This window comes from Panthera uncia, chromosome D2 (assembly GCF_023721935.1).
Source record: "Panthera uncia isolate 11264 chromosome D2, Puncia_PCG_1.0, whole genome shotgun sequence".
In the NCBI taxonomy this organism is placed as follows: domain Eukaryota; kingdom Metazoa; phylum Chordata; class Mammalia; order Carnivora; family Felidae; genus Panthera; species Panthera uncia.
In genome coordinates this window covers 32,388,677-32,416,288 of record NC_064818.1, presented here as the reverse complement: position 1 = coordinate 32,416,288, position 27,612 = coordinate 32,388,677, and the positions used below count along the sequence as shown (strand labels likewise).

At 36.1% G+C, this 27,612-nt stretch overlaps 1 protein-coding gene across 4 annotated transcripts in view; it reads left to right on the top strand.

The window, feature by feature from the left end:
• The window catches only part of P4HA1 (prolyl 4-hydroxylase subunit alpha 1), an 89,205-nt gene that overhangs the window by 10,774 nt on the left and 50,819 nt on the right, over positions 1 to 27,612 (top strand). For 2 of the 4 annotated variants that reach the window (XM_049645200.1, XM_049645199.1), the window contains exons 2-5: positions 5,817 to 5,924; positions 7,665 to 7,761; positions 9,359 to 9,510; positions 12,416 to 12,553. In XM_049645200.1, coding sequence (XP_049501157.1) covers positions 5,849 to 5,924; positions 7,665 to 7,761; positions 9,359 to 9,510; positions 12,416 to 12,553 — 463 coding nt within the window. In that variant the 5' untranslated portion in view covers positions 5,817 to 5,848. Of the gene's footprint in view, positions 1 to 5,816; positions 5,925 to 7,664; positions 7,762 to 8,693; positions 9,511 to 12,415; positions 12,554 to 27,612 lie in introns of those variants that run through there. The other 2 variants (XM_049645201.1, XM_049645202.1) reach the window with 2 other exon arrangements.

Here is a 27,612-nt window from a genome sequence, read left to right as displayed (position 1 = left end):
TCTTTCTCTTTCTCTTTCTCTTTCTCTTTCTCTTTCTCTTTCTCTTTCTCTCTCTCTTTCTCTTTCTCTCTCTCTCTCTCTCTCTCTCTCTCAGTTTATTTATTTATTTTGAGAGAGAGAGAGAGAGAAAGTAAGCATGAGCAGGGAGGGTCAGAGAGAGGGAGACTGAGAATCCCAAGCAGGTCTGTGCTGTCAGCGTGGAGCCTTGTGAGATCATGACCTGAGCCAAGATCAAGAGTTGGAAACCTAACTGAATGAGCCACCCAGGTCCTGCTCTTTTCTTTTCTTTCTTTTTTTTTTTTTTTTTTTTTTTTGAGTCTAGTCTTTTTAGACAGCTGAGATTTACCTTCCTTGCATCCTCTTTAACCCATTTAAATTCTACTTCAAACTTGTTTTAGGACTTAGAACAGGAGACTTTTGTATCTTTCTATTTTTTTTCTTAAGATTTTTTTTTTAAAGTAATCTTTACACCCATCATAGGGCTCAAACTCACAACCCCAAGATCAAGAGTCACATGTTTTACCCACTGAGCTTGCTATTTTTGATAAAACCCTAATGTCTTTTAGGATGTTTGACCCTTAGATGCTTATAATGATTTGCATTGCAAGCTGTTAACTGAATGGAGATGGAAGTAAATGGAAATGAGACATCAGAAGTAAGGAAACCATTGTTTTAAAAACCTGTGATTGATAAAGATATGCTTGCTTATTAACATGTCACTTAAGGTTCCTTTTTTTTTTAAATTTTATTGTTTATTTTTGAGAGAGAGAGCGAGTGCTGGTGCATGGGCATGAGCGGGGGAGGGACAGAGAGACATAGACACAGAATCTGGAGCAGGGTCCAGGCTCTGAGCTGTCAACACAGAGCCTGACACGGGGCTTGAACTCCCGAGCTGTGAGATCATGACGAGCTGAAGTCTGATGCTTAACCAACTGAGCCATCCAGGCACCCCTTAAGGTTTCTGAAAAAATGGGGATGGGACATAGTATTAAAAGAGATTAGAGGACTATTCACTAGAGTAATTAGAAATTCAATTATATTTTTCAAAAAATAAGTTGAAGTAAAATTGTACTGTCTTAAAGGTGGAGAGCACCTTTTGTGTGATTTGTTTGTATCTGGTGGTTTTCAAAGTGTGATCCCCAGACCATCAATATCACCATCACCTGAACTTGTATAAATTATTTAAGTACCTCAGACCTTTAGGTGATTTTGATATAGCTAAAGTTTGAGAACTACTGTTCTATAGGGCTATCTTCCTTTTTATTAACTAGTTTAAGTTGGCATGGTAGTTTGGTAATGCTGTGTGGGTCTGAACTTTCCATTGTAAGTGACAGAAATTCAACTTGAACTAACTTAAAATTCCTTAAAAAGGGAATTTAGAGGCTCCTTTGCTGGATTGGAATGTTATTGGGGTAGCTCACAGATTCAAAGCAATAATTGGAAGAATCAGGGCTATGGAGCTTGGAATTATCTCTGCATGACTTTGTTCTGTTTATAGATTGGGTTCCTAGGTGTCTTTGACAAGTGGGAAAGATAATGTGTTGCTCCCAATTTGCATCCTATGAGCTTAGCAACTCCAGAAGGAGCTGCTTTTTACCATTTCACAAGTCCACCTCTGAGACGTTATGTTCGTGGGAATATGTGTCAATGACTGACTTAGCCTGCATCATATGTCTGTTAGGAGGAAGGATAATAGAAAAGTATACTACTCTGACATTGTAGTTCATGGCTAGATATCTGGGTTGCTTTTATATAAGCTTACTATCTTTGTAGCAGAGAGAGAAATCTGGAGGCATATAGAGTTAGAATATGGAACATGCTGTAATGTGGATAGTATTTGTTAGCTACTTTTTTGTATTAGAGAGTAGTTAACCACTTCATTAAAAGCGTAGGGTGACCTACATAGTATGGGAGTTGATGTTTTAGGTTTATTATTTTGTATATATTGTCACTATGAAAGTGAATATACCCTGGGACATCTGGAAAATACAGAGAAATAGAAAAAAAATGACCTAATGTTCTTTCCAGAGACAACTACATTTTGGTGAATTTCCTCTGCATATTTTCATGCATAGTTATGATCATATTATAGTAAGTTTTTTCTTTGTTTTGATCAGTATTTATTTATGATTTTCTGTCAGAGTAGTGGAAACTTAATCTCATTCAATACAGATTCCACCAGGGTTAGAGTTGTATGATGTTAATTTATTTTAAGTCTTTATTTTTTAAAAGCAATTTAGGTTCATAGCAAAGAACCTGTACAGAAATTTCCCATATACTCCCTACCCCCACACATGTGTAGCCTCAACATCCCCCACCAGAATGGTACATTTGTTATAGTTAATGAATCTATATTGACATATCATAATAGCCTAACGTCCATACATAGTTTATATTACCCATTCACTCTTGGTATTATATGTTCTGTGAGTTTGGACAATGTATGTCCAAAAATAAATGATGTGTTTATCATTATGATATCATAGAGTATTTTCACTGCCTATAAATCCTCTGTGCTGTATCTGTTCATCCTCCCATCTCCCAATCACTGATCTTTTTATTGTTTTCATAGTTTTGCCTTTTCCAGAATGTCATATAATTGGAATAATACAGTACATAACTTTTTCAGATTGGCTTTTTTTTTACTTAGTAATACGCATTTAAGATTGCTTCATGTCTCTTCATGGCTTGATAGCTCATTTCCTTTTAACACTGAATAATATTCCATTGTCTGGGTATACCACGTTTATCTATTTACCTACTAAAGGACATTTTGGTTGCTTCCAAGTTTTGGCCGTTATGAAGAAATCTGTAAATATCCATGTGCAGGTTTTGTGTGGACATAAGTTTTCAACTTTTTGAGGTATATACAAAGGGAAACAATTGCCAAATTGTATGGTACGAGTATGTCTGATTTTTTAAGAAACTGCTAAACTGTCTTCCAAGATGGCTGTACCATTTTGCATTCTCACCAGCAATGACTGTGAGTTTGTTAATTTTTAAAATTTGTGTTTTTATTTAAATTCACAAGTTAAAGGACATACTCATTTTAAGTTCCTTGACATATATATATATAGCACCATCAATATTTTTAATTGTGAATTTGTTAAATTTGTTTAATTATTCATTTGAAGGACAAAAAAAAAGTCCTTGATTACTCAGTGAACTTTTTGTTTAACTATTTTTAGTTTTTCTTTTGTGACTTTCTGTGTTCTTAATCCACTTTTCTATTAATATCTTAGTGGTCTTATTGATTTGTATGAGCTCCTTTAATGAGCTCTATTTTCTTTATTTTCCTAGTTTGTAGTTTATAGGTTTTTAAAATGTATACGAGCCTAGATTATTTTGCATATTTAAATTCCATCTGTCTTTTGATAGGTTGTTTGTATCATTTTTAAAGTTCAGAAATTCTCTTTTTAGAGATCCAGTAACTTTTCTTTTTGTTGTTTTTTGTTGATTATAGCTCTTTAATCCATCTAGAATTTATTTGCAGCATGATGTAAGGTAAAGGTATAATTTATTCTTCATTTGATTAATGATTTGAATTTTTATGTAAGCTCTATCATTCTTAAAATGTAGTTTTCAAACTTTGATGATATCTGTAGACGAATAGTTCTTGATTCATTGAGAGGTTTAAGGACAGTGAAAGATGACAAAGAATTTTAGTGACAAAATATATTTTAGCTATGAAAAAATCATAACCTCTTACCCGACAAATCTAAACTTCCCTATCAGAGTTAAACGTTTAGACAACATTTCTGATTAGCCTTCTATTAGTACAGCAAAAGCATTTGTATTTTCTAAATAACATTTATTCATGAAGAAAATTATGGCTGAAATCTGTGTAAACAGTGAGAAGATTCTAGACTCTTCAGACAGCCCAGTAGTTTGAAAAAGCCTTGTGCTTTGGCAGGAGCCCAGGGGAGGAAGTGTCTGCATCTGCTGCATTCTAGAAGCCTTCCCAAAGAGTTACTATAAAGTAGCCAAGAGAGCAGTGTATTTCACTACTGTGTGGTTCTGGAAGTTTGTGGCAAACTTAAGGGAGGAGACTTAGGAGTACTTCCAGAATGTCAGTTTTTGTGGTGATCTATTTTTTATTGAGTTTCAAGAAGGAAAAAGTAGGTTTGTTTTTTCGTTTTCCTTTTTTTTTTTTTTTTGGCCGAATAGGGAGCTTTCCAATGTGAACTTCAACCTGTTGGTTTAGGTGAAGTCACTTGGAAAGAGTCAGAGGTGCCTGCTCAGAAGAATAGGGTGACAAGAAGAGTAACAAATGCGAGCCTGTTACTGAGGCAAAAGGTACTGTTATAGTAACTGATTCTTTTCTAAGGTAATAAGGAGGACTTAAAAGTCCATGTATGTGATGGTGGGGGAGCAAGAAAAGAGTGCTATCAGGACATTTGGGAAAGAAGGGTAAATCTTTCTGCTGAATAGTTGGTACTTGCACCTGCCATGAAGAATCCATTCTAGTAGTCAGTGCTACCAGTGACAAAGGAAAAAGAAAGAAAGGGTTTGCTGCCAAGTTAAAAGAAAAAAAAATCCACAGCTATGTACTAGGCTAAGAATTTTTACATAGAACACAGTAGATAGAAAAACCTCAACACAAGGTCCTTTGAGAGAAATTACTAGCTTAAATCTACAGGTCTGTTTATTCTTTTTGGATTCTGTACAGCTTTTTAAAAATAACAGCTTTATTGAGATATAATTCATATACCATACAATTCACCCATTTAATGGTCATGATTCAGTGGTTTTTAGTACTTTTACAGTGTTCTTCAACTATCAATCACCAGTTAATTTTAGAACGTTTTCATCACCCTAAAATCTACAACTTTTTTTTTGACTTATTTTTTTTTTAAGTTTATTTTGAGAGAGAGAGAGAGACAGAGCATGCAAATGGGGGAGGGGCCGAGAGAAAAAGAATCCCAAGCAGTCTCTGCACTGCCAGCTCAGAACCCAACGTGGGGCTCGAACCCACAAACCATGAGATCATGACCTGAGCCGAAGTCAAGAGCTAACACCTATTCTACTGAGCCACCCAGGTGCCCCCAAATCTATAACTTTTAATTAAATTTATTTTAAAATTTAAAGGCATGTGGGAAAAAGATGAAACAAGTTAGTAATTTGAAGGATTAATCAGTGGCTCTGAAACCTTTTTTTCCCCTTTAAAACATATTCTAACATTTTAGAAAGTATTTTAGTAATATTTAAATTAAGTTACTTTAATGAAGTTGTATATTTTATGGGAAATTCATGGTTTAGATGTAGATCACAGAGAACACTTATTTTTCAGGCTATCTGAAAGAGGTGCTATTATCTAATCTAATTATAGTAGTAACTAAGGAGAAAACAAACTCGGGTTGAATTTTTAAGCATAAATTGTCATTTATATTTTTCTTTAACATGAAATATAAAGTTAGTACTCTAGTTATATGCAAAATAGGGGCACCTGGGTGGCTCAGTTGGATAAGCATCGGACTCTTGACTTTGGCTCAGGTCATGATCTCACAGTTTGGGAGTTCAAGCCCGCATATGGCTCTGTGCTGAGAGTGCAGAGCCTGCTTGGGATTCTGTCTCCTGCTTTCTTTGTCCCTCCCCTGCTTGCTATCTCTCTCTCAAAAATAAATAAAAATAAATTAAAAAAAAAAGAAAAATGATAGTTGCTTTTATTAAATTGTTAAATCAATTTATAAGAGTTAATAACAATCTAGGGCAACCTTAGGGTCTGACTTACAATTTGTTCACAGGAAAAATAGATTGAGAACTTTTCCTACCCTATTTTTTTTTTTTTTTTGTAATGGCCATATTTTCTCTTGTAGGTGTGTGAACCTGAAAAATTAAGTCTTCCAAGATGATCTGGTATATTTTAATTGTAGGGATTCTACTTCCCCAATCTTTGGCCCATCCAGGCTTTTTTACTTCAATTGGTAAGTCTTACTATTTTTTGGCTTGTATTATTTTTGCATGTAAATTTTTCCATTTTTTAGTGTTTTTAGATCAGTAAAAACAAATACAGTGTATTCTTAGAGACTGAAGTATGCCTCAGTCCCTTCCCTTTTCCAAGTCTCTCTTTTTTAAAATTTAACTTTTTCTTTACATTTTTTTCTGATTACAAAAGCAGTACATTTTCAGGTTAGAAACTTATGAAAATTTAGAAAAGAATACCAAGAAAATTCTTTGTTAGTGAGTCCACTCAACAAATAACTTAATATACATACTTAGTCTTTTTTTTAACACACAGTATTACAAAAGTATTGCAAAAATAACATACTGGTTAAAGGAGAAACAGACAAAAGTACATAGAATGTATGATGAACTCCACATGTCTTTCCCCCAGAAATATTTTTCATGTTTAATACGTATCCTTTTATGTTTTCCTATATGCATACTTCATCTGCCTTAGTGAGATGTTTTCTTTCATCCTGTTGACCAGTTCTACACTTATGTGATTGTAGTGCTAACTAAAACAAAAGCGTTATATTTATGACACCTAATTTCGGGATATAAAATAATGAGTCTTCTTATCCCATTATAAATAACTAAACACAGATGATTTGAATTTCGTTTGTGAAGTATACTTATGTATACTTAAGAAAAAATTTTTTTTAACGTTTATTATTGAGAGACAGACACAGAGTGTGAGCAGGGGAGGGGGCAGAGAGAGGAGGGGACACAGAATCCGAAGCAGGCTCTAGGCTCTGAGCTGTCAGCACAGAGCCTGATGCGGGGCTCAAACTCACAAACTGTGAAATCATGACCTGAGCCGAAGTCAGACGCTTAACCGACTGAGCCACCCAGGCGCCCCCTGTATACTTTTTGTTGAATAAAAAATTAATTCTAATTAGTCTCAAGAACAAAGAGTGAGAGCAGAGGTAGGGAAGAAGAAAAAAGTAGTGTTATTTTGTAATTTAAAAATAAAATTTTAGACGAAGAAACAATTTGCCAGTATGGTCCAATTTGCAAAATGAAGTAGCTTGAAAACTAGAATTGGAACATATGATTAGAAAGTTTTTGTCTTTGGAGCACCTGGGTGGCTCAGTCAGTTAAGTGTCCGATTTCAACTCAGGTCATGATCTCACAGTCGTGGGTTCGAACCCCATGTCAGGCTCTGTGCTGACAGCTCAGAGCCTGGAGCCTGTTTTGAGTCTGTGACTCCCTTTCTCTCTCTGCCCCTCCCCCATTTGTGCTCTGTCCCTCTCTCTTTCTCGCTCTCAAAAATAAACATTAAAAAAAGAAAAAAGAGGGGCGCCTGGGTAGCTCAGTCGGTTAAGCGTCCGACTTCAGCTCAGGTCACGATCTCACGGTCCATGAGTTCGAGCCCGGCGTCGGGCTCTGTGCTAACAGCTCAGAGCCTGGAGCCTGCTTCCAATTCTGTGTCTCCCTCTCTCTCTGACCCACCCCCGTTCATGCTCTGTCTCTGTCTGTTTCAAAAATAAATAAACTTAAAAAAAAAATTTTTTTTAATAAAAAAAAAAAAGAAAAAAAGTTTTTGTCTTTATCTGGTTAAAAAAAAAGAGGAAAAAACATATTTTCTCCAATATATCTGTGTTTAATGCTAGTTGAATCTTCTCAAAGAATGAAGCATTCTTGATCATTTTTAAATTATTCTAAAATACTTGTGCTGATCAATGCAGGTATTTGATGACCTTTCCTTCTCCTCCTTTTAGGTCAGATGACTGATTTGATCCATACAGAGAAAGATCTGGTGACTTCCCTGAAAGACTATATTAAGGCAGAAGAGGATAAATTAGAACAAATAAAAAAGTAAGCAAAGTGTTTTACTTACGATTCTGACTCTACCTGGATGTTTTCCCTCTAGAGCTAAAACATTCTTTGAGTGGAAGTGGAAGCCATTTGTCTTAAAAAGCCAGCTGAAATGACTAACATAGGAGTGCAAAAAATAAGAGTTAGGCCTGGGACAAGAGTTCGGGTAGGGGATCGTGGATTGAGATAAGGATATAAATGGCTATGGGTTGACTGACAATTTCTAAAAATGGTTGCTAATTTCTTCTGTCTTCCTCTAATCTCCCTAATCAAGTCATCTTCTGGAACAGTTTTCCAATTCTATTCTTCATTGCTATGGCTCCATTCTAGAGATTATAGTGATAAGTATTGTTAGTATTAATTGATACGGTTTTTCCTTAAATGCTAATTTATTTTTAATTGACTCAGGTTATAGTTAATCCTGAGAATTCCTGCCTTTTGTTTAGTGAGTAACTGACTATTCAGTTTTTGTTCGTTTTAAAGTATAGTTTTTAGGTACTGGGGTGCCTGGGTGGCTCAGTTGGTTGAGTGTGTCTGACTCTTGATTTTGGCTCAGGTCATGATCCCAGGGTCATGCGGATTGAGCCCTGCATGTAGCTCCGCACTGCGTGTGGAACCTGCTTGGGATTCTCTATCTTCCTTTGTCATTCTAACCCACTTGTGCTTGGTGTGTGCGTGCGCTCTCTCTCTCTCTCTCTCTCTCTCTCTCAAAATTAAACAAATAAGATAAAATATAGTTTTTAGATACTGAATGTAGAATTTTTGTACAAGTTTGATTTAAATGAACATGTAACAGAATTTATAATAATAATAATAATCAGTTATTCGGATTTAAGGACTTGTGGGGAGACGTATTTTTAGACTCTTGCTAGAGAGATCCAGTCGTAACTTAAAAAAAAATTTTTTTTTTTGACATTTATTCCTTTTTTGAGAAACAGACAGTGTGAATGGGGGAAGGACAGAGAGAGAGGGAGACACAGAATCCAAAACAGGCTCCAGGCTCTGAGCTGTCAGCACAGAGCCCGACGCGGGGCTCGAACTCATGAACTGTGGGATCATGACCTGAGCCAAAGTCAGACGCCCAACCGACTGAGCCACCCAGGTGCCCCTCCAGTCACTTAAAGATAAGTTCCATTTACTGTAACCATTTGAGAGAAGCAAAACTACAAGAAAGGCCTTATATTGATTCTACCATGCTAGATTTTATCCATAACAGCCTTGCTTTTTAAAAAACCTATAATTTTGTTTTAAAAATAATTCTTTTTTTAAGGGAGAGTGCACGTGAGTGCATGTTGTGCACTGTTCAGGAAGGGCAGAGAGTGGGAGAGAGAAGGAATCTTAAGCATGCTCCATGCTCTGCATGGAGTCTAACATGGGGCTCGATCCCAAGATCCTGGGATCATGACCTGAGCCAAAATCAGGAGTCTGATGCTCAACCAACTGAGCCACCCAGGTGCCCCTAAAAAGAATTTTTTAAATACAGTTTTAACTCAAAAGCCTCTAATCTCATCTTTTTTCTTTTTCTGAGTGATTTACTAAATTGTGTTCTTCCTTATTAAGTGTATGTATGCTCCATTTGTATGTCTTACATTTCCAGATGGGCAGAGAAATTAGATCGACTAACTAGCACAGCGACAAAAGATCCAGAAGGATTTGTTGGGCATCCTGTAAATGCATTCAAATTAATGAAACGTCTGAACACTGAATGGAGTGAGTTGGAGAATCTGGTCCTTAAGGATACGTCAGATGGTAAGTCTGATGGTAAGAATAATGAGCCAAAAAAAAAAGTAAGATAATATTGGTGCCACCTGTGGAAATGCCAATAGTGATGAATTCAGTTCCCAGAACATCAAGTGTTCAGTGTTGTAATTGAAGTGTTGCAGGGTGTGTCTGATTTAATTAAAGTTAGTCTAGATCCTGAATTCCTTGATTTAAAAAAAAAAGGGAATAAAAACAAATAAAAAACTTCAGGCTAAAAAAAAGTAATTTGTGTTATTGGTGCTTTTTGCTTTGAAGTTTATAAAAATGAATTATTTGGCATATAGCTTCATTACTGAAGGTAATGAAATAATTATTAAATTAATAATTAATAATTAATTAAGTGAAATAATTCCTAAAATGAAAAGGTTTAGCTTCAGACTTTAAAAATTTATGGGTAAATCTCTATCTTCTAATCAATTTTTAATATATTGGGAGTGGTACTATAAGGAAAAGTGTTAGTTATTTTCCACATAGTATTTTGAAGTTTAGAATTGTTTTACCTGAACAGTAAATTTAAAAACGAAGGCTGCGAACAGTAACAATGAAGGTCTTTCTAATTGAACGATAAAATTGTAGTTGGAGTATTGAGGTATTTTAGATATTTTAGTAACAGACACAGAAAACTAAGTCTGGAGTTTAAGAACTGGAGGGAATATGCTTAGAGTAGGGGCTCAAATATTTGTTCAGTGACTAAAGGTGGAATGAAAAAAAAAGGGAGAAAGAGGATGAAAACTGAGCTAGCTATGCAAATGAAAATACTCTAAGGGTGCTTACAAGTGTTTGTGAGCAATAAACCATTATGCATAGGACAGAAAACCTTGGAAAGAAAAGTTAAGGCAAGCACTTGTGAAAATTTCTTCGTGGTAAGAGGGAAATACTGGTGGTTAGTTGCTCTCTTACATAGCACCATGAGAATATTTTTAAAGTCATGTACGTATGTGTATACACACACACACACGCTTAATTAAAAAAAATTCTCAAGTAGTGACCTTTATGACTTAAGTTATTTTATAAGGTAAACCTTGAGACTGACATTTTAATCTGTAGTAGTCATCCCTTAATTCTATAATGTGTATATTTTTTCTCTTTTTTATTGGAAAGGATTTAAGTAACTTCTTGGATTTTGTTTTGGGTCATAGAAAATTGTAAAATTTGTAAAATCCCATGTGGACATTGTGACTGAGTTGGTTTTAAAAATAAAAAATATGCTTGATGAGAACTTTAGCCCTCTCCTAGCCAGTTGTTCATTTGCACAAATTCTTGGCCTTTTGCTGATCAAAGTACACATAGTTGATTATAAGTAAATGAGAGGGAAGGGAAGTTTCATACCTAGCTTTTATTTATTTATTTTTTTAATGTTTATTTTTGAGAGACAGAGATAGAGTGAGACAGAGTATGAACAGGGGCAGGGGAGGGGCAGAGAGAGAGGGCAAGACACAGAACTCGAAGTAGGCTCCAGGCTCTGTGTTGTCAGCACAGAGCCTGATGTGGGGCTTGAACTCACAAACTGTGAGATCATGACCTGAGCTGAAGTCGGACACTTAACCAACTGAGCCACCCACGTGCCCCCATAACCAACTTTTATTTGCAAATGCTGACACATATTAAAATTTTAAATCAATTTTGTTTTGGTTTTGGTTTTGGTTTAACCTTAAGGAGTATTTAGCACCCATTCTCCTTAGGCATTATATAGTTATCAGTAATTAGTTTGTTAGTTTGATTTTGTTATATTTTATATAAAACCTTTTAATATTAAGATCAGATTCTATATAGAGCAAATCTTGGTTGATCACTATACTCAATAATTTAACAGATCTGAATATATTTTAATAAACTAGTTCACTTGATCTTAAATATATTATTAAAAATCTCTTTCTTCCTCAGGGAATTCCACCAAACTTTACATATTTACATAATTTATATAGTGTGTGGCACATGGAAGAAGAAAATACAACTTTTTTTTTTTAAGTCTATTTAAAAAAAATTTTTTTTTTGATGTTTATTCTTAGAGAGAGAGCATCAGCAGGGGAGGGGTAGAGAGAGGGAGACACAGAATCGGAAGCAGGTTCCAGGCTCTGAGCTGTCAGCGCAGAGCCTGGCATGGGGCTCGGACTCACGAACCGTGAGATCATGACCTATGCCGAAGTCAGACACTTAACCAACTGAACCACCCAGGTGCCCCCAAAATAGAACTTTCTTTAAGCGCATATATTTTACTTACAATCTGTTATTTGAAAGTATAATTGGTTGGGGTGCCTGGGTGGCTCAGTTGGTTGAGCATCTGACTTCAGCTCAGGGTCATGATCTCATGATTTGTGAGTTCGAGCCCTGCGTTGGGCTCTGTGCTGACAGCTCCGGGCCTGGAGCTTGCTTCTGATTTTTTGTCTTCCTCTCTCTCTGTGCCTCACCCACTTGTGCTCTTTCTCTCTCTCTCTCTCTAAAATAAATAAACATTAAAAAAAAATTTTTTTTAAAGTATAATTGGTTGCCAGTGGATGTCATTTTCAAATCTGTGAATCCCATTTTTCAAGCTTAGTGGAAGCTATGTTGTGTAACTAAATACTCAGTTATCATGTTGATCTTTACCTAATACAGATAGGATTTATGCAATGACTTCAGATTACTTAAGCAACATTAGGGTTTGGGAAGATTGAGTAAGTTAGAGGTATTTCAAATCTTAGTGTATTTGTTTTTGTTTTGTTTTTTTTTTTCCCTGTTGAGCATGTGGAACTTGTTATGGTAGAAAACTATAATAAAATGAATTTTGAAAAATCCTTATAAACACTGTATATTGCAGATTGGAAGTCTGTGAGGTTCTAGTCATTTTTTTTTTCTTTTTGTATTTGTTTTGTTTTCCTTTTTTTTTTTTCTTTTTTTTTTTTTTAATTTCAAGGCTTTATCTCTAACCTAACCATTCAGAGACAGTACTTCCCTAATGATGAAGATCAGGTTGGGGCAGCCAAAGCTCTGTTGCGTCTCCAGGACACCTACAATTTGGATACAGACACCATCTCAAAGGGTAATCTTCCAGGTAAGAATTCTTTTAGTCTATAAAACACTTATCACCTGGTTGCTCCATTCAGTCCATTAGAACATTAATCTAAAAAATCTTTTGTATTTTAAGATTTTTAACTTTAGTTTATTTCACAGTCTTTTATGCCAAATAACCCTCTGTTTCTCTAGGACTTAAGAGTTGTAAGTTTCTAGCTTGTGAAGGCTTAATGTTACAGGAACTAAACTTATGTAGTCATGTTTTTCTTTAGAACATCCAATGTTTATATGTGGTTATAAGGCAATTGATAGTCAAAGTTTATATGTTCATTAATTTAAAAACCAAGACATATTTGGTGTATACAGATTTTTAAAGGGTTCTGTAATATGGAACATCCTGCTTTTTCCCATTTTTGGCACAACCTTTTTTTTTTTTTTTTTTAGGTTACAGCTGATTTCATTCAAATTTGCTTTAAAATTTTTGTTGTGCAGAAGTTAAATGACAAATTTATCATCTTAGTCACTTTTAAATGTGTGGTTTAGTGGAGTTAAGTACATTCACACTGTTATGCAACCATCACCAGCATCCATCTCCATAGTTCTTTCATCTGGTAAAACTAAAACTCTGTACTCATTAAGTAATAACTCCCTATCTCCTATTTTCCCCAGCCCTATCATTCTATTTTTTAAGTTTATTTATTGTTGAGAGAGAGTATGCGAGCAAACAGGGGAGGGGCATAGAAGAGCGGGCAGAGAGAGAATCCCAAGCAGGCTCCGAGCTGTCAGCACAGAGCCCATTGTGGGCCCCAACCCAGGAACTGTGAGATTGTGCCCTGAGCTGAAATCAAGAATTGGACGCTCAACTGACTGAGCCACCCAAGTGCCCCTTATCATTCTACTTTATGTTTCTATGATTTTGACTATTCTAAGTACCTCATATAATTGGAATCATACAGTATTTTTTTTTTGTGAGTGGCTTATTTCACTTAGCATAATGCCCTCAAGGGTCATCCATGTCATACCAAATGTCAGAATTTCCTTACTTTTTAAGGCTGAATAATAATGCAACATGTATGTTGTGTAAACACACACGCACACACACAATCACATTTTGCTTATCCTTTATGCATCAGTAGGACACTTTGGTTGCTTCCATGTGTTAGCTATTGTGACTAATGCTACTGTGAACATGGGTGTGCAAATATCTCTTTGAGACCCTGCCTCTCATTCTTTAGGTATATATACCCAGAAGCATAATTGCTGGATCCTATGGGTCAAATTCTGTTTTAGTGTTTTGGGGAACTGCCATACTATTTTCCATAGTAGATAGACCATTATATATTTCCACCAACATGTATAAGGGTTCCAATTTCTCTACCTACTCTCCAACACTTGTTATTATCTCCTTTTTTGATAGTGGCTATCCTAATGGGTGTGAGGTGATATCTCATTGTAGTTTTGCATTCCCTCATTATCAGTGATGTTGAATATGTTTTCATGTGCTTAGTAGCCATCTGTATGTCTTTATTGGAGAAATGTCTATTGAAGCCTTTTGCCATTTTTAATTTTTTTTTGTTATTTTAGGAGTTGTCTATATATTCTAGATGTTAATCCCTTATGAGATTTATGATTTACAAATATTTTCACCCATTCTGTGGGTTGCCTTTTTAGTTGGTTGATACTGTCTTTTGATGCATAAAATTTTTAAATTTTTGTGAAGTCCAATTTATTTTTTCTTTTGTTGCCTATGCCTTTGGGGTTGGTTATATATAAGAAATCATTGCCTCATCCAATGTCATGAAGCTTTTCTCCTATGTTTTCTTCTAAGTTTTATTGTTTTAGTCTTACATTTAGGTCCATTATCCATTTTGAGATAATTTTTTACAAATGGTGTTAGGGTAAGCATCCAACTTCATTTTTTTTTGCATGTGAGTATCCAGTTTTTCCAGCACCATTTGTTAAAAAGACTGTCCTTTCCCCACTGATTGGTCTTGGCACCTTTGTCAAAAAGTTTATGACCATATATGTGAGAGTTTATTTCTGGGCTTCCTGTTCTGTTTCATTGGTCTGTATGCCTGTCTTTACGCCATATTAATACCACACTGTTTCAATGATTGTAATTTTGTTGTGAGTTTTAAAATCTGGAAGTTTGAGTTCTCCAGTTTTGTTCTTTTTCAAGATTGTTTTGACTATTCTTTTTCAAGATTGTTTTGAGTATCCCATGAGATTACATATGAATTTTAGGATGGGTTTTTCTATTTCTGCAAAAAATATCATTGGGATGTTGGTAGAGATGGTATTGAATCTGTATATCAGTTTGGGTACTATTGCCATTTTAATAGTATTAAGTTTTCCATCCTTGAACATAGGATGTATCTCCATTTATTTATGTTTAATTTATTTCAGCAACATTTTGTGGTTTTCATTGTACATGTCTTTCACCTCTTTGGTTAATTCCTAACTATTTTATTCTTAGAATTATTTTAGTGGTTTTCTTTTCAGATTATTCATTGTTAGTATGTAAAAATGCAACTGAGTTTTGTGTGTTGACTTTATATTCTGCTACTTTGCTGAATTTATTTATTAGCTCTAACTGTGTGTGTGTGTGTGTGTGTGTGTGTGTGTGTAGTCTTTAGGGTTTTCTGCATAGAAGATAATATCACCTGCAAAGAGAGACTATTTTACTTCTTCTTTTCCAATTTGGCTGCTTTATATCACTTTTTATTGCCTAATTTATCTGGCTAGAGCTTCCATACTAAATTGAATAGGAGTGAAAATGGGCATCCTTGTTTATGTTCTTCATTTTAAAGGAAAAGCTCTCAGTCCTTCACCATTGCATATGTTTGCTGTAGATTTTTCAAGTATGTCTTTTTTATGTTTAGGTAGTTTCTTTTTAGTTCTAGTTTGTTGAGTGTTTTTTCTGCATCAGTTGAGATGCTCATGTGTTTTTCTTCCCTTTATTCTGTAATGTGTTTTACATTGATCTGTTTTCATATGTTGAGACATCCTTGCTTTCCAGGAATAAATTCCCCTGGTTATGGTGTGTTATCCTTTTAATATTCTGTTTGCCAGTACTTCATTGAGGATTTTTCATCAATGTTTGTAAGGGATATTGGTCTGTAGTTTTCTTGTACAGTCTTTGGTTTTGGTGTAAGGGTGATGCTGGCCTCATAGAATGAAATGGGAAGCATTCTCTCCCCTTCAATTTTCTGGAAAAGTTTGAGAAGGATTAGTGTTAGTTCTTTAAATGTTTGGGAGAATTCTCCATTGAAGCCATCAGGTCCAGGACTTTGCTATGTCAGGAGACTTTTGATTACTGAATTAGTCTCCTTACTAGTTACCGGTCTATTTAGATTTTCTATTTCTTTCTTAGTCTTGGTAGGCTTTTTGTTTCTAGGAATTTATCCATTTCATCTAGGTTATTCAGTTTGTTGATGTACATTTTTCATACTACTCTCTTATAATCTTTGTGTTTCTGTAGAATCAGTAGTAGTGTTCCTTCTTTCATTTTTTCAGGGGGGAAGGAGGGGCAGAGAAGGAGGGAGAGAATATTAAGCAGGCTCCACACTCAGCATGAAGCCTGACTTGGGGCTTAATCCCATGACCTTGGGATCATGACCTGAGATGAGATCAAGGTTTGGATGCTCAACCGACTGAGCTATCCAGGCATCCCTCCTTTTTTTTTTTTTTTTTTTTTTAATTTATTTTTGAGACACAGAGAGAGAGAGACAGAGCATGAGCAGGGGAGGGGCAGAGACAGAGGGAGACACAGAATCTGAAGCAGGCTCCAGGCTCTGAGCTGTCAGCATGGAGCCTGACGCGGGGATCAAACTCACGGACTGTGAGATCATGACCTGAGCTGAAGTCAGACGCTTAACCAACTGAGCCTCCCAGGCGCCCCAAGGCATCCCTCATTTTTTATTTTAGTAATTTGAATATTCACTTTTTTTCTTAGTTCATTTAAGTAAAGGATTATCAGTTTTGTTGATCTTTTCTAAGGACCAACTTTTGGTTTCATTAATTTTCTTTTTTTTTTTTAATGTTTATTTATTTATTTATATGAAATTTATGTCAAATTGTTTTCCATACAACATCCAGTGCTCATCCCAACAGGTGCCCTCCTCAGTGCTTACCACCCGCCCTCCCCTCTCTCCCACCCCTCATCAACCCTCAGTTTATTCTCAGTTTTTTAAGAGTCTCTTACGGTTTCACTCCCTCCCTCTCTAACTTTTTTTTTTCTTCCCCTCCCCCATGATCTTCTGTTAAGTTTCTCAGGATCCACATAAGATGAAAACATATGGTATCTGTCTTTCTCTGTATGACTTATTTCACTTAGCATAACATTCTCCAGTTCCATCCACGTTGCTACAAATGGCCAGATTTCATTCTTTCTCTTTAATGTTTATTTTTGAGAGAGAATGTGCACATGTCTACATGTGAGCAGGAGAGGGGCGGAGAGAGGGAGACAGGATCTGAAGAGGGCTCTGCACTGACAGTAGAGAGCCTCATGCAGGGCTTGAACTCATGAACTGTAATATTATGACCTGAGCCGAAGTCAGATGCTTAATTGACTGAGCCACCCAGGCACCCTGGTTTCATTAATTTTCTCTATTTTTTTTTATAGTCTATTTAATTTACCTCTAATACTTCCTTCTGCTAGCTTTGGGTTTAGTTTTTTCTTGTTTTTCTCGTTTCTTAGTTGTAAAGTTGTACAAGTTAGGTTATTGATTTGAGATCTTAAGTTGTAAAGTTAGGTTATTGATTTGGGATCTTTCTAGCTTTTTAATGTAAGCATTTACATTACATCCTTTTACACTGCTTTCACTGTGTCATGTAAGTTTTGGTATGTTGTGTGTTTGTTTTCATTTGTTTTTAAGTAGTTTCTAATTTTCTCTGATTTCTTTTTTGTTCCATTGATTGTTTAAGAATGTGTTGTTTCATTTCCACAAATTAAAAAATTTGCTAGTTTTACTTGTGTTACTGAAACCTAACTTCACATAATATTTTATGTATGCTCTCTCTCACTTTTTCTATGAGTATATGGCTTACTACCATTACTATCTCCTTGTCATTATCAGCTGGAGAAATAAATTACTTCTGTCTTCATATTGAAATTCATTTTCATGGTGAGAATATACAGTGGGAAGAGTTACTTGTTAAGATGTTTTCTTGCTCATCTCTCTTTATTTGGGGTGAATATCAAGTGGGAATATAGTACAACAATATTAGATAAAATCTCCATTAAGCTGGAACATAGTTCCATTATTTCCTATTCCTACCAATATTATACATTGTTAACACTTCTGATAAGATCATAACTATTTTTTAAAATTGGCTTGGGGCATGTGGGTGGCTCAGTCTGTTAGGTGTCCAACTTTGGCCCAGGTCATGATTTCGTGCTTTGTGGGTTCAAGGCCTGTTTCGGGCTCTGTGCTGACAGCTTGGAGCCTGAAGCCTGCTTCAGATTCTGTGTCTCCCTCCCTCTCTCTCTGCCCCTCCCCTGCTTGCACTCTGTCTGTCTACCAAAAATAAATATTAAAAAAAAAAACAACAACAAACATTGGCTTTTGGTATAAGACATCAATTTGTTTAATAGATATTAACTATATAGTATGTACCAACCATTCTGTTCGGTTCTAGGGATACAATAATGGATAAGACCAATACAGCTCCTTGCCCTTAGGATATTTACATTCTTATGATATAGTATGATGAATGCCTGAGTGAGGATAATTTAGGATACCATGGGAGCACATAGAAGGAAACCTAATTCTGCACTTGAGAAGAGGCATAAAGGAAGGCTTCCTGGAAGACACATTAAAAATTAGGATATAATAGACAAGGGATTAACCAGGAAATTGAGGAAAAGTGTAGGCATGAGAAAAGTATTCCAAACAGGGAGAATGTGTATAAAGGCCAGAGAGGAGAGAGTGTATTATATCAGTTATATTAACAAGTAGTTTGTTCAAGAGGTGAGTGTATGGAGTGTAGGGATGGGAGTTTGGTTTTATGAGAGTAGTGAGAGAGAGGCTAGATAAGTTAAGCAGAAGCTATCTCTTGAAGGGCTTTGTAAGCCACGTGGAGATGTTTGAAATTCTCTGAGTGCAATGAGGAACCACTGAAAAGTTTTAGAGAAGTTAATGTCATTTTCATTTTAGGAGTATCATTGTGACTGCAGAATGGAGATTGGATTGGGACATGGGGGTAGGTACAAAGAATTCAGGGAGGAGGCTGTTGTAAAAATTTAAGAGATGATAGTGGTAGCTAGTAGGTATGGAGAGAAGAGGACAAGTTATCAAGCTGTTTAGGAAGTGTAATGGTGAAATTTGATGGTGGACTTGATATGGGTTTTTGGCTTGAACAACTATATGGGAAAATAAGACACCCTGAGAATATGCGCAGTTATTTTTCATTGGAACAATATTTATCCTTTCTTGTGTATTTTGTATCTTTTTATTGACATTTCTTCTTCTTCAACTCACTGTTTTGGGTTCAGTTTTTATTGAATTTTTCTCTCATGCAAATTCCTTATAAGTAGAGTCCCTGAAATTTTCTAAGCATAATATGTCCTATAAGTGGTAAAAATAACACTAGAGTGAAATAATAAACAGTTTTTAGGCTTTTCTTGTTCGCAAAGATCACATTAAAAGATCACAAATGTGTTTGAAGACCCCTTCTGCACTTTTCCTTCTTTTCTCAAGGTACTGTCTATTCTGAACTTGGTGGTGTTTGTCCGTTTTCTTATACTTTACTGCATATATTGTTGTGTTTTAAAAATGTAAATGATATATTCTGTTTATCTTTCTGTAACCTTTTTCACTCAATTTTTTTAGTAAATTCATCCACATTGATTAAACTCCTCTAAAAACAGTGTGGAGGTTCCTCAAAAAATGGACGGTAGGTCCTCATAGACCTACCCTATGACCCAGCAATAGCACTGTTAGGAATTTACCCAAGGGATACAGGAGTACTGATGCATAGGGGCACTTGTACCCCAATGTTTATAGCAGCACTCTCAACAATAGCCAAATTATGGAAAGAGCCTAAATGTCCATCAACTGATGAATGGATAAAGACATTGTGGTTTATATACACAATGGACTACTACGTGGCAATGAGAAAGAATGAAATATGGCCCTTTGTAGCAACGAGGATGGAACTGGAGAGTGTGATGCTAAGTGAAATAAGTCATACAGAGAAAGACAGATACCATATGTTTTCACTCTTATGTGGATCCTGAGAAACTTAACAGAAACCCATGGGGAGGGGAAGGAAAAAAAAAAAAAAGAGGTTAGAGTGGGAGAGAGCCAAAGCATAAGAGACTCTTAAAAACTGAGAACAAACTGAGGGTTGATGGGGGGTGGGAGGGAGGGGAGGGTGGGTGATGGGTATTGAGGAGGGCATCTGTTGGGATGAGCACTGGGTGTTGTATGGAAACCAATTTGACAATACATTTCATATATTGAAAAAATAAACTCCTCTAACTGCTATATGGTAGTATATGACAGAATTTATTTATTCATTCTCCTGTGCATGGATGGACATTTTTGTTATTTCCAATGTTTTGCTATGTCAAACAAGGTTTCAGTAAGCATTCTTGTGTATGTATCCTTTTGCACACCTGCAAATGTTTCTTTAAAGAAGTCAGGGTATATGCTTTTTCAGCTTTACCAAATATGGCCAGATTGTTCTCCAGAGCAGATGCACCAGTTTGTACTATCACTAGCAGCGTGTAAGAGTTCCCATTTCTTCATATACTTGCCAATCCTTGGTTTTGTCAGACTTAAAATTGTAACAGTTTAGTTGTGAAACAATCAGGGTGAGAGTAGAGGAAGGATATTTGTGTTTTCAATTGTCTCAAAACAAAAAAATCAGAGAAATGCTTATTTCAGTGGGTGATTACTGATGCCAAGTTACTCCATGATATTTTTTTTTTGTCTCCTTCCCCTTTTTTGGGTCTGTCTTTTGAAATGCTTTGTTGATCTATTTTTAATTTTTTTTAATGTTTATTCATTTTTGAGAGAGAGAGACAGAGCACAAGCGGGGGAGGGACAGAGAGAGGAGACACATAACCTGAGGCAGGCCAGGCTCTGAGCTGTCCCGTACAGAGCCTGATGTGGGACTCAAACTCACAAACTGCAAGATCATGACCTGAGCTGTATTAGATGCTTAACCAACTCAGCCACCCAGGCGCCCCAATACAGTTTTTAAATGTTTATTTATTTTGAGAGAGAGACAGAGTGTGAGTGGGGGAGGGGCATAGAGAGATGGGGGAGACAGAGAATCCCAAACAGGCTGTGTTTTGTTAGTGCACAGCCCGATGTGGGACTCAGTCCCATGAACCATGAAATCATGACCTAAGCTGAAATCACGAATCAGATGCTTGACCAACTGAGCCACCCAGATAACCCACTTTGTTGATATTTTTAATATAAAATCTAATAAGTTCTATGCATTTTGGCAGCTGGTGTCTTTATAGTTCATAGACTAGTCCTTTGGCTTCAGGTTGTTCCTAACCCTGATTTGTTGAATAGATCCATATCTTCCAAAGATACATGCTTTTTTTTAAGCTGTGATTTTTTTTTTTTTCCTGGTATGGAGAATGTCTAATGTATAAAATTTTATACAGGTAGAAGTTGAATGTTCATGCTGTTTAAACTAAATGACCCAGGTTATGGATGAGCCACAAAATTGTGTTTTTAAGCAAAGTTTTCCTCTACTGTCATATAGTATTCTAGTTTATATTGTGATAAGAAATAAAAGGACTCTTAACTAATTCACAACATTCTTTTCTCCTCATCAAATTTTAACCATTTGCCCTTTATATGAAAGCTTTCTGCCATCTTTTTCTGACAACATCACTTTTTAAATTTCATTTTCTTTGCCAATTTTTTGCCCATTTACTTTTTCTCAGGTTCTCTATTTTGGAAACAGTCTTCCCTTTCAATTGCTGCATCATTTCTTTTTCATTTTCTTCTTTTAAGAATGTGATTCCCAGGTATTCTGCCTCTAATAATTGTGAATGGGTCAATAGGTAAAATAAGCAGAGCCTCTTTAACTACCAAAACAGAAGAGCTAAAGATCTACTCTCTTATCAGACTTTCAAATAGCATTGCCAGAATATCAGGTCATATAAAAAATATCACTGGGGCTACCTACATGTAGTAATGGCGGACTGTCATTTTGTCTTTTGCATGTCATGAGAAAACTACTCTTAATTGCTTCATTATAAGCTTATCTTAAATCTGTACACCAGTTTTCATAACTGAAAAATAGTAGGGGAATAAAACAATTCTTTTTTAAAAGTTTTAATGTTTTGTTTATTTTTTTTTATTTTATTTTTTTAATTTTTTTTTTCAACGTTTTTTATTTATTTTTGGGACAGAGAGAGACAGAGCATGAACGGGGGAGGGGCAGAGAGAGAGGGAGACACAGAATCGGAAACAGGCTCCAGGCTCCGAGCCATCAGCCCAGAGCCTGACGCGGGGCTCGAACTCACGGACCGCGAGATCGTGACCTGGCTGAAGTCGGACGCTTAACCGACTGCGCCACCCAGGCGCCCCTGTTTTGTTTATTTTTGAGAGACAGAGACAGAGCATGAATGGGGAGGGGCAGAGAGAGAGGGAGATACAGAATCTGAAGCCGACTTCAGGTTCCGAGCTGTCAGCACAGAGCCCAATGTGGAGCTCAGACTCACGGACCTCAAGATCATGACCTGAGCCAAAGTCGGACACTTAACCGACTGAGCTGCCTGGGTGCCCTGAAAATCAAAGTTTAAATGTTTTTTTTGATTTCAGGAATTGCATCATGTTAAGCTATTAATAAGTTAGTTTCTTGGTATCCTTTCCTAGGGTGGAATAATAGGTAGTTAAGGGACAAGTGTCAAATATGTATCTTCATCTTCATTTTAGGAGTACACCGATAATCAGTCACTATCCGTAAGTGACTAATAGGAAAAAAAAATGAATGGAGCTGGTTGTATGTATCGAATATTAGGTTGTATTGGTCTGTGTAATCCTCCAGTAGTACATAACACCTCCATGCTAGCCTTCTGCTTGGTAATGGAATCTCATGTCTTTCCCCTGCACTAGTAAAACATGCCCATGCCTTTACTTTCTCTTAGTTTATTTCTCACAAACTCCTTTTCTGCTAGCTAGCATTTAAAAACAAACGGGCGCCTGGGTGACTCAGTCGGTTGAGCGTCCGACATCGGCTCAGGTCATGATCTCTCTCGCAGTCTGTGGGTTTGAGCCCCGCATCGGGCTCTGTGCTGACAGCTCAGAGCCTGGAGCCTGCTTCGGATTCTCTCTCTCTCTCTCTCTCTCTCTCTCTCTCTCTCTCTCTGCCCCTCCCCCGCTCATGCTCTGTCTTTCTCTCTCTGTCAAAAATAAATAAACATTAAAAAAAAATAAACATGTTGACATCATTGGATAGGTATAACTAAGTCTGATTCTAGCCAATTCAGTGACTCCTTGAAGTGTATTCATTTAGTCATTTACTAGGGAAAACACCATTGTGTTCCTTTTTCTACCAGTTTCTTTTGCACTATTATCAGACACTTAAATGTGTAAGATTATATCTGTTTTATTGAAGAAATACTAGGTTAGTCTGCTTTTGACCAATAGTTTATTTTAAAAACTTCACTATTCTGGAAGTATGGCTTTTATACAATATTTATTTATTATGAGACCTATATGTTCAGAAGTCTGACTAGAGGTATCAGTTTTATTGATTTTTTTTTTCTTTTTTTTTTTTTTTTAAATTTTTTTTTTCAACGTTTTTTATTTATTTTTGGGACAGAGAGAGACAGAGCATGAACAGGGGAGGGGCAGAGAGAGAGGGAGACACAGAATCGGAAACAGGCTCCAGGCTCCGAGCCATCAGCCCAGAGCCTGATACGGGGCTCGAACTCACGGACCGCGAGATCGTGACCTGGCTGAAGTCGGACGCTTAACCGACTGCGCCACCCAGGCGCCCCTGATTTTTTTTTTCAAAGAACCAGCTCCACTTTCATTGATCTCTTCTATTGTGTATTTAGTTTCTATATCATTTATTTCTGCTCTAATCTTTATTTCCTTCCTTCTCCTGATAATATGTTTTGTTTGTTCTTTTTCTAGGTCCTTTAGGACCTAAGGCCAGGTTGTTTCTTTGAGATTTTTTTTTCCTTTTTTTTTTTTTTTTTTTAATGATTTTTAGCACAGAGCCTGATGTGGGGCTTGAATCCACAAACCGTGAGCTCATGACCTGAGCCAGAGTCAGACACTTAACTGACTGACCCTAGCCAGGTGCCCCTATTTGGGATATTTTTGCTTTTTGAGGTAGACCTGTATTACTATAAACTTCCCTCCTAGAACCACTTTTGTGGTGTTCCAAAGGTTTGAACCATTGTGTTTTCATTTCATTTGTTTCCTTTTACTTTTTTATTTCTTTTTTTTATTTCCTGGTTGACCCATTCATAGTTTAGTAGCATGTTATTTTTTTTTTTTTAATTTATATCCAAGTTAGTTAGCATATAGTGCAATAATATTTTCAGGAATAGATTCCAGTGATTCATCCCCTATGTGTAACACCCAGTGCTCATCAACAAGTGTCTTCCTTAATGCCCCTTACCCATTTAGCCCATCCCCTCACCCACAGCCCCTCCATCAACCCTCAGTTCTCTATATTGAAGAGTCTTTTATGTTTTGTCCCACTTCCTATTTTTATATATTTTTGCTTCCCTTCCTCTATGTTCATCTCTTTTGTATCTTAAATTCCACATATGGGTGAAGTCATATGATATTTGTCTTTGTCTGACTGACTTATTTCGCTTAGCATAATACATTCTAGTTCTATCCACATTGTTGCAAATTTCATTCTTTTTTATTGCTGAGTAATACTCCATTGTTTATATATACCACATCTTCTTTATCCATTCATTAGATGATGGACATTTGTGTTCCTTCCATACTTTGGCTGTTGTCAGTAACAGTGCTATAAATGTTGGGGTGCATGTGCCCCTTTGAAACAGCACACCCATGTCCCTTGGATATATACCCAGTGGGGCAATTGCTGGGCCGTAGGGTAGTTACTATTTTTAATTTTCTGAGGAATCTCCATACTGTTTTCCAGAGTGGCTGCACCAGTTTGCATTCCCACCAGCAGTGCAAAAGAGATCCTCTTTCTCTGCGTTCTCACCAACATGTGTTGTTGCCTGAATTGTTAATTTTAGCCATTCTGACAGGTGTGAGGTGGTATCTCATTGTGGTTTTGATTTGTATTTCCCTGATGATGAGTGATGTTGAGCATTTTTTCATGTGTCTGTTAGTCATTTGGATGTCTTGGGAAAAGTGTCTATTCATGTCTCTTGCCCATTTCTTCACTGGATTATTTGTTTTTTGGTGTTGAGTTTGATAAGTTCTTTATAGATTTATGATACTAACCCTTTATCTGATAGGTCATTTGCAAATATCTTATCCCATTCCATCAGTTGCCTTTTAGTTTTGTTCATTGTTTCCTTTACTGTGCAGAAGCATTTTATCTTGATGAGGTCCCAGTAGTTCATTTTTGCTTTTGTTTCCCTTGCCTCCAGAGACGTGTTGAGAAGTTGCTGTGGCTGAGGTCAAAGAGGTTTTTGCCTGCTTTCTCCTTGAGGATTTTGATGGCTTCCTGTCTCATGTTTAGGTCTTTCATCCATTTTGAGTTTATTTTTGTGTATGGTGTAAGAAATTAGTCCAGGTTCATTTTTCTGCATGTTGCTGTTCAGTTTTCCCAACACCATTTGCTGAAGAGACTGTCTTTATTCCATTAGTAGCATGTTATTTAACCTTCATGTATTTGTGGTCTTTCCAGATTTCTTTCTTTCTTTCTTTCTTTCTTTTTCTTTTCTTTTCTTTTCTTTTTTTTTTTTTTTTGTGGTTAACTTCTAGTTTCATGGTGTTGTGGTAAAAAATTATGTATGCTGTGACTTTTATCTTTTTGAATTTGTTGAGGCTTGTTTTGTAGCCTAATATGTGATCTATTCTGGAGAACATTCCATGTGTACTTGAAAAGAATGTGTATTCTGCTGTTTTACAGTGGAATGTTCTGATTACATCTGTTAAATCCAGCTAGTCCAGTGTGTCATTCAAAGCCATTGTTTCTTTGTTGATTTTTCTGTTTAGATGATCTGTCCATCAATGTAAATGGAGTGTTAAAGTCCCCTGTTATTGTATTATTATTGAATAGTTCCTTTATGTTTATTGTTAACTGTTTTATGTATTTGAGTGCTTCCATGTTGGACACATAAATATTTATAATTTTAGATCTTGTTGGATTGTCCCCTTTATTTAAAGTCCTTGTTTTAAAGTCTAGTTTGTTTGATATCAGTATTGCTACCTTGGCTTTATTTTGACATCCGTTTGCACAATAAATATTTCTCCATCACCTTAATTTCAATCTGGAGGTATCAGATCTAAATTGACTCTCTTAATAAAATAAAAATAAATAACATGAGTTTCTTGTAGACAGCATATAGATGGGTCCTGTCTTCTAAATCTATTCTGTCACCTTGTGTTTTTCGATTGGAATATTTAGTCCATTTACATTCAAAGTAATTATTAATAGATATGTATTTATGGCCATTTTATTACTTGTTTTATGATTGTTTCTGAAGATTTTCCCTGATCCTTTCTTGTCTTTCTCTCTTTCATGATTTGTTGGTTTCCTTTAGTGATATATCTGGATTTCTTTCTCTTTATTCTTTGCATGTTTATTAGTGGTTTTAGGTTTGCATATAACCTATTATGCATATAGCAGTCTATATTACGCTGATGGTCATTTAAGTTTGAACCTCTTTACTCCTTTCTTCCCTATGTTTTAGAATATGGTGTCATATTTTACATCCTTTTATTTTGTGTATTTCTTGGCTGACTTTTTACAGAAAAATTCATTGTTATTGCTTATGTGTTTCCTGCCTTTATATAGTTGCTTTTAGTGTCTCCTTTCCAATCAAAGAGTCCCCTTTAATATTTCTTCAGGGCTGGTTTAGTGGTCATGAACTCCTTTATTTTTTGTTTTTTATCTCCCCTTCTATCCTGAATGACAGCCTTGCTGAATTGAGTATTCTTGGCTGCAGGTTTTTCCCATTCAGCACTTTGAATATACTGTGCCACTCCTTTCTGGCTTGGAAAATTCCTGCTGAAAAATCTGCTCATAGCCTTGTGGGGTTTCCTTTGTATGTAACTGTTTTCTTTTGTCTTGCTGCTTTTAATATTTTTTCTTTATCGCTGTATTTTGCCATTAAATTTTTATTTATTTATTTATTTATTTATTTATTTATTTATTTATTAGAGAGAGAAAATGTTTGAGTTGGGGAGAGGGGAAGAGAGAGGGGCCAGAGGATCTGACATGGGCTTTGAGCTGACAACAGCAAGCCTGATGTGGGGCTTGAACTCACAAACCATGAATGAGATCGTGACCTGAGCTAAAGTTGGACACTTAACCCCCTGAGCCACTCAGGCACTCCTATATTTTGCCACTTTAATTACAACATGTCTTGGTGTGGATCTGCTTTTGTTGAGAGAGAGAGAGAGAGAAAGAAAACCTTAAGCAGGCTCCATGCTTAGCACAGAGCCCAGTGTGGGGCTTGATCCCACGACTCTGGGATCATGACCAGAGCTGAAATCAAGAGCCAGATGTTTAACCAACTGAGCCACCCAGGCACCCCTTACTGGACTATTTGCATTTAAAATATGCAAATCCTAGACATAATGTCATTTTATTCATAAATAATTAAATATGCATATCTAACTGATCAGTCAGGTCTTTTCCTTTTTAAATGACATAATCACTGTTATCCAACCTAATAAAGTGGCAGTATTTCCTTTGTATAACTTAATACCCAGTCAATACTTAGTTTCTCTGTTGATCTCAAAGGTATCTTTTTACAGTTGCACATTTTGGTTTTACCTCTTAAAGCTATTTTGTTCTTCTCTTTTCCCCTCCTTCTTTCCCTCCCATTCCACTGAATATTTGGAAAAACCTGGTTATAGGTCTTGTGGAATGTACATTTTGGAGTTGCCTGATTTCTTCCTTTGTGTGAACTTGTTCCTCTAACTCCTGTGTTTCCTACAAACTGGT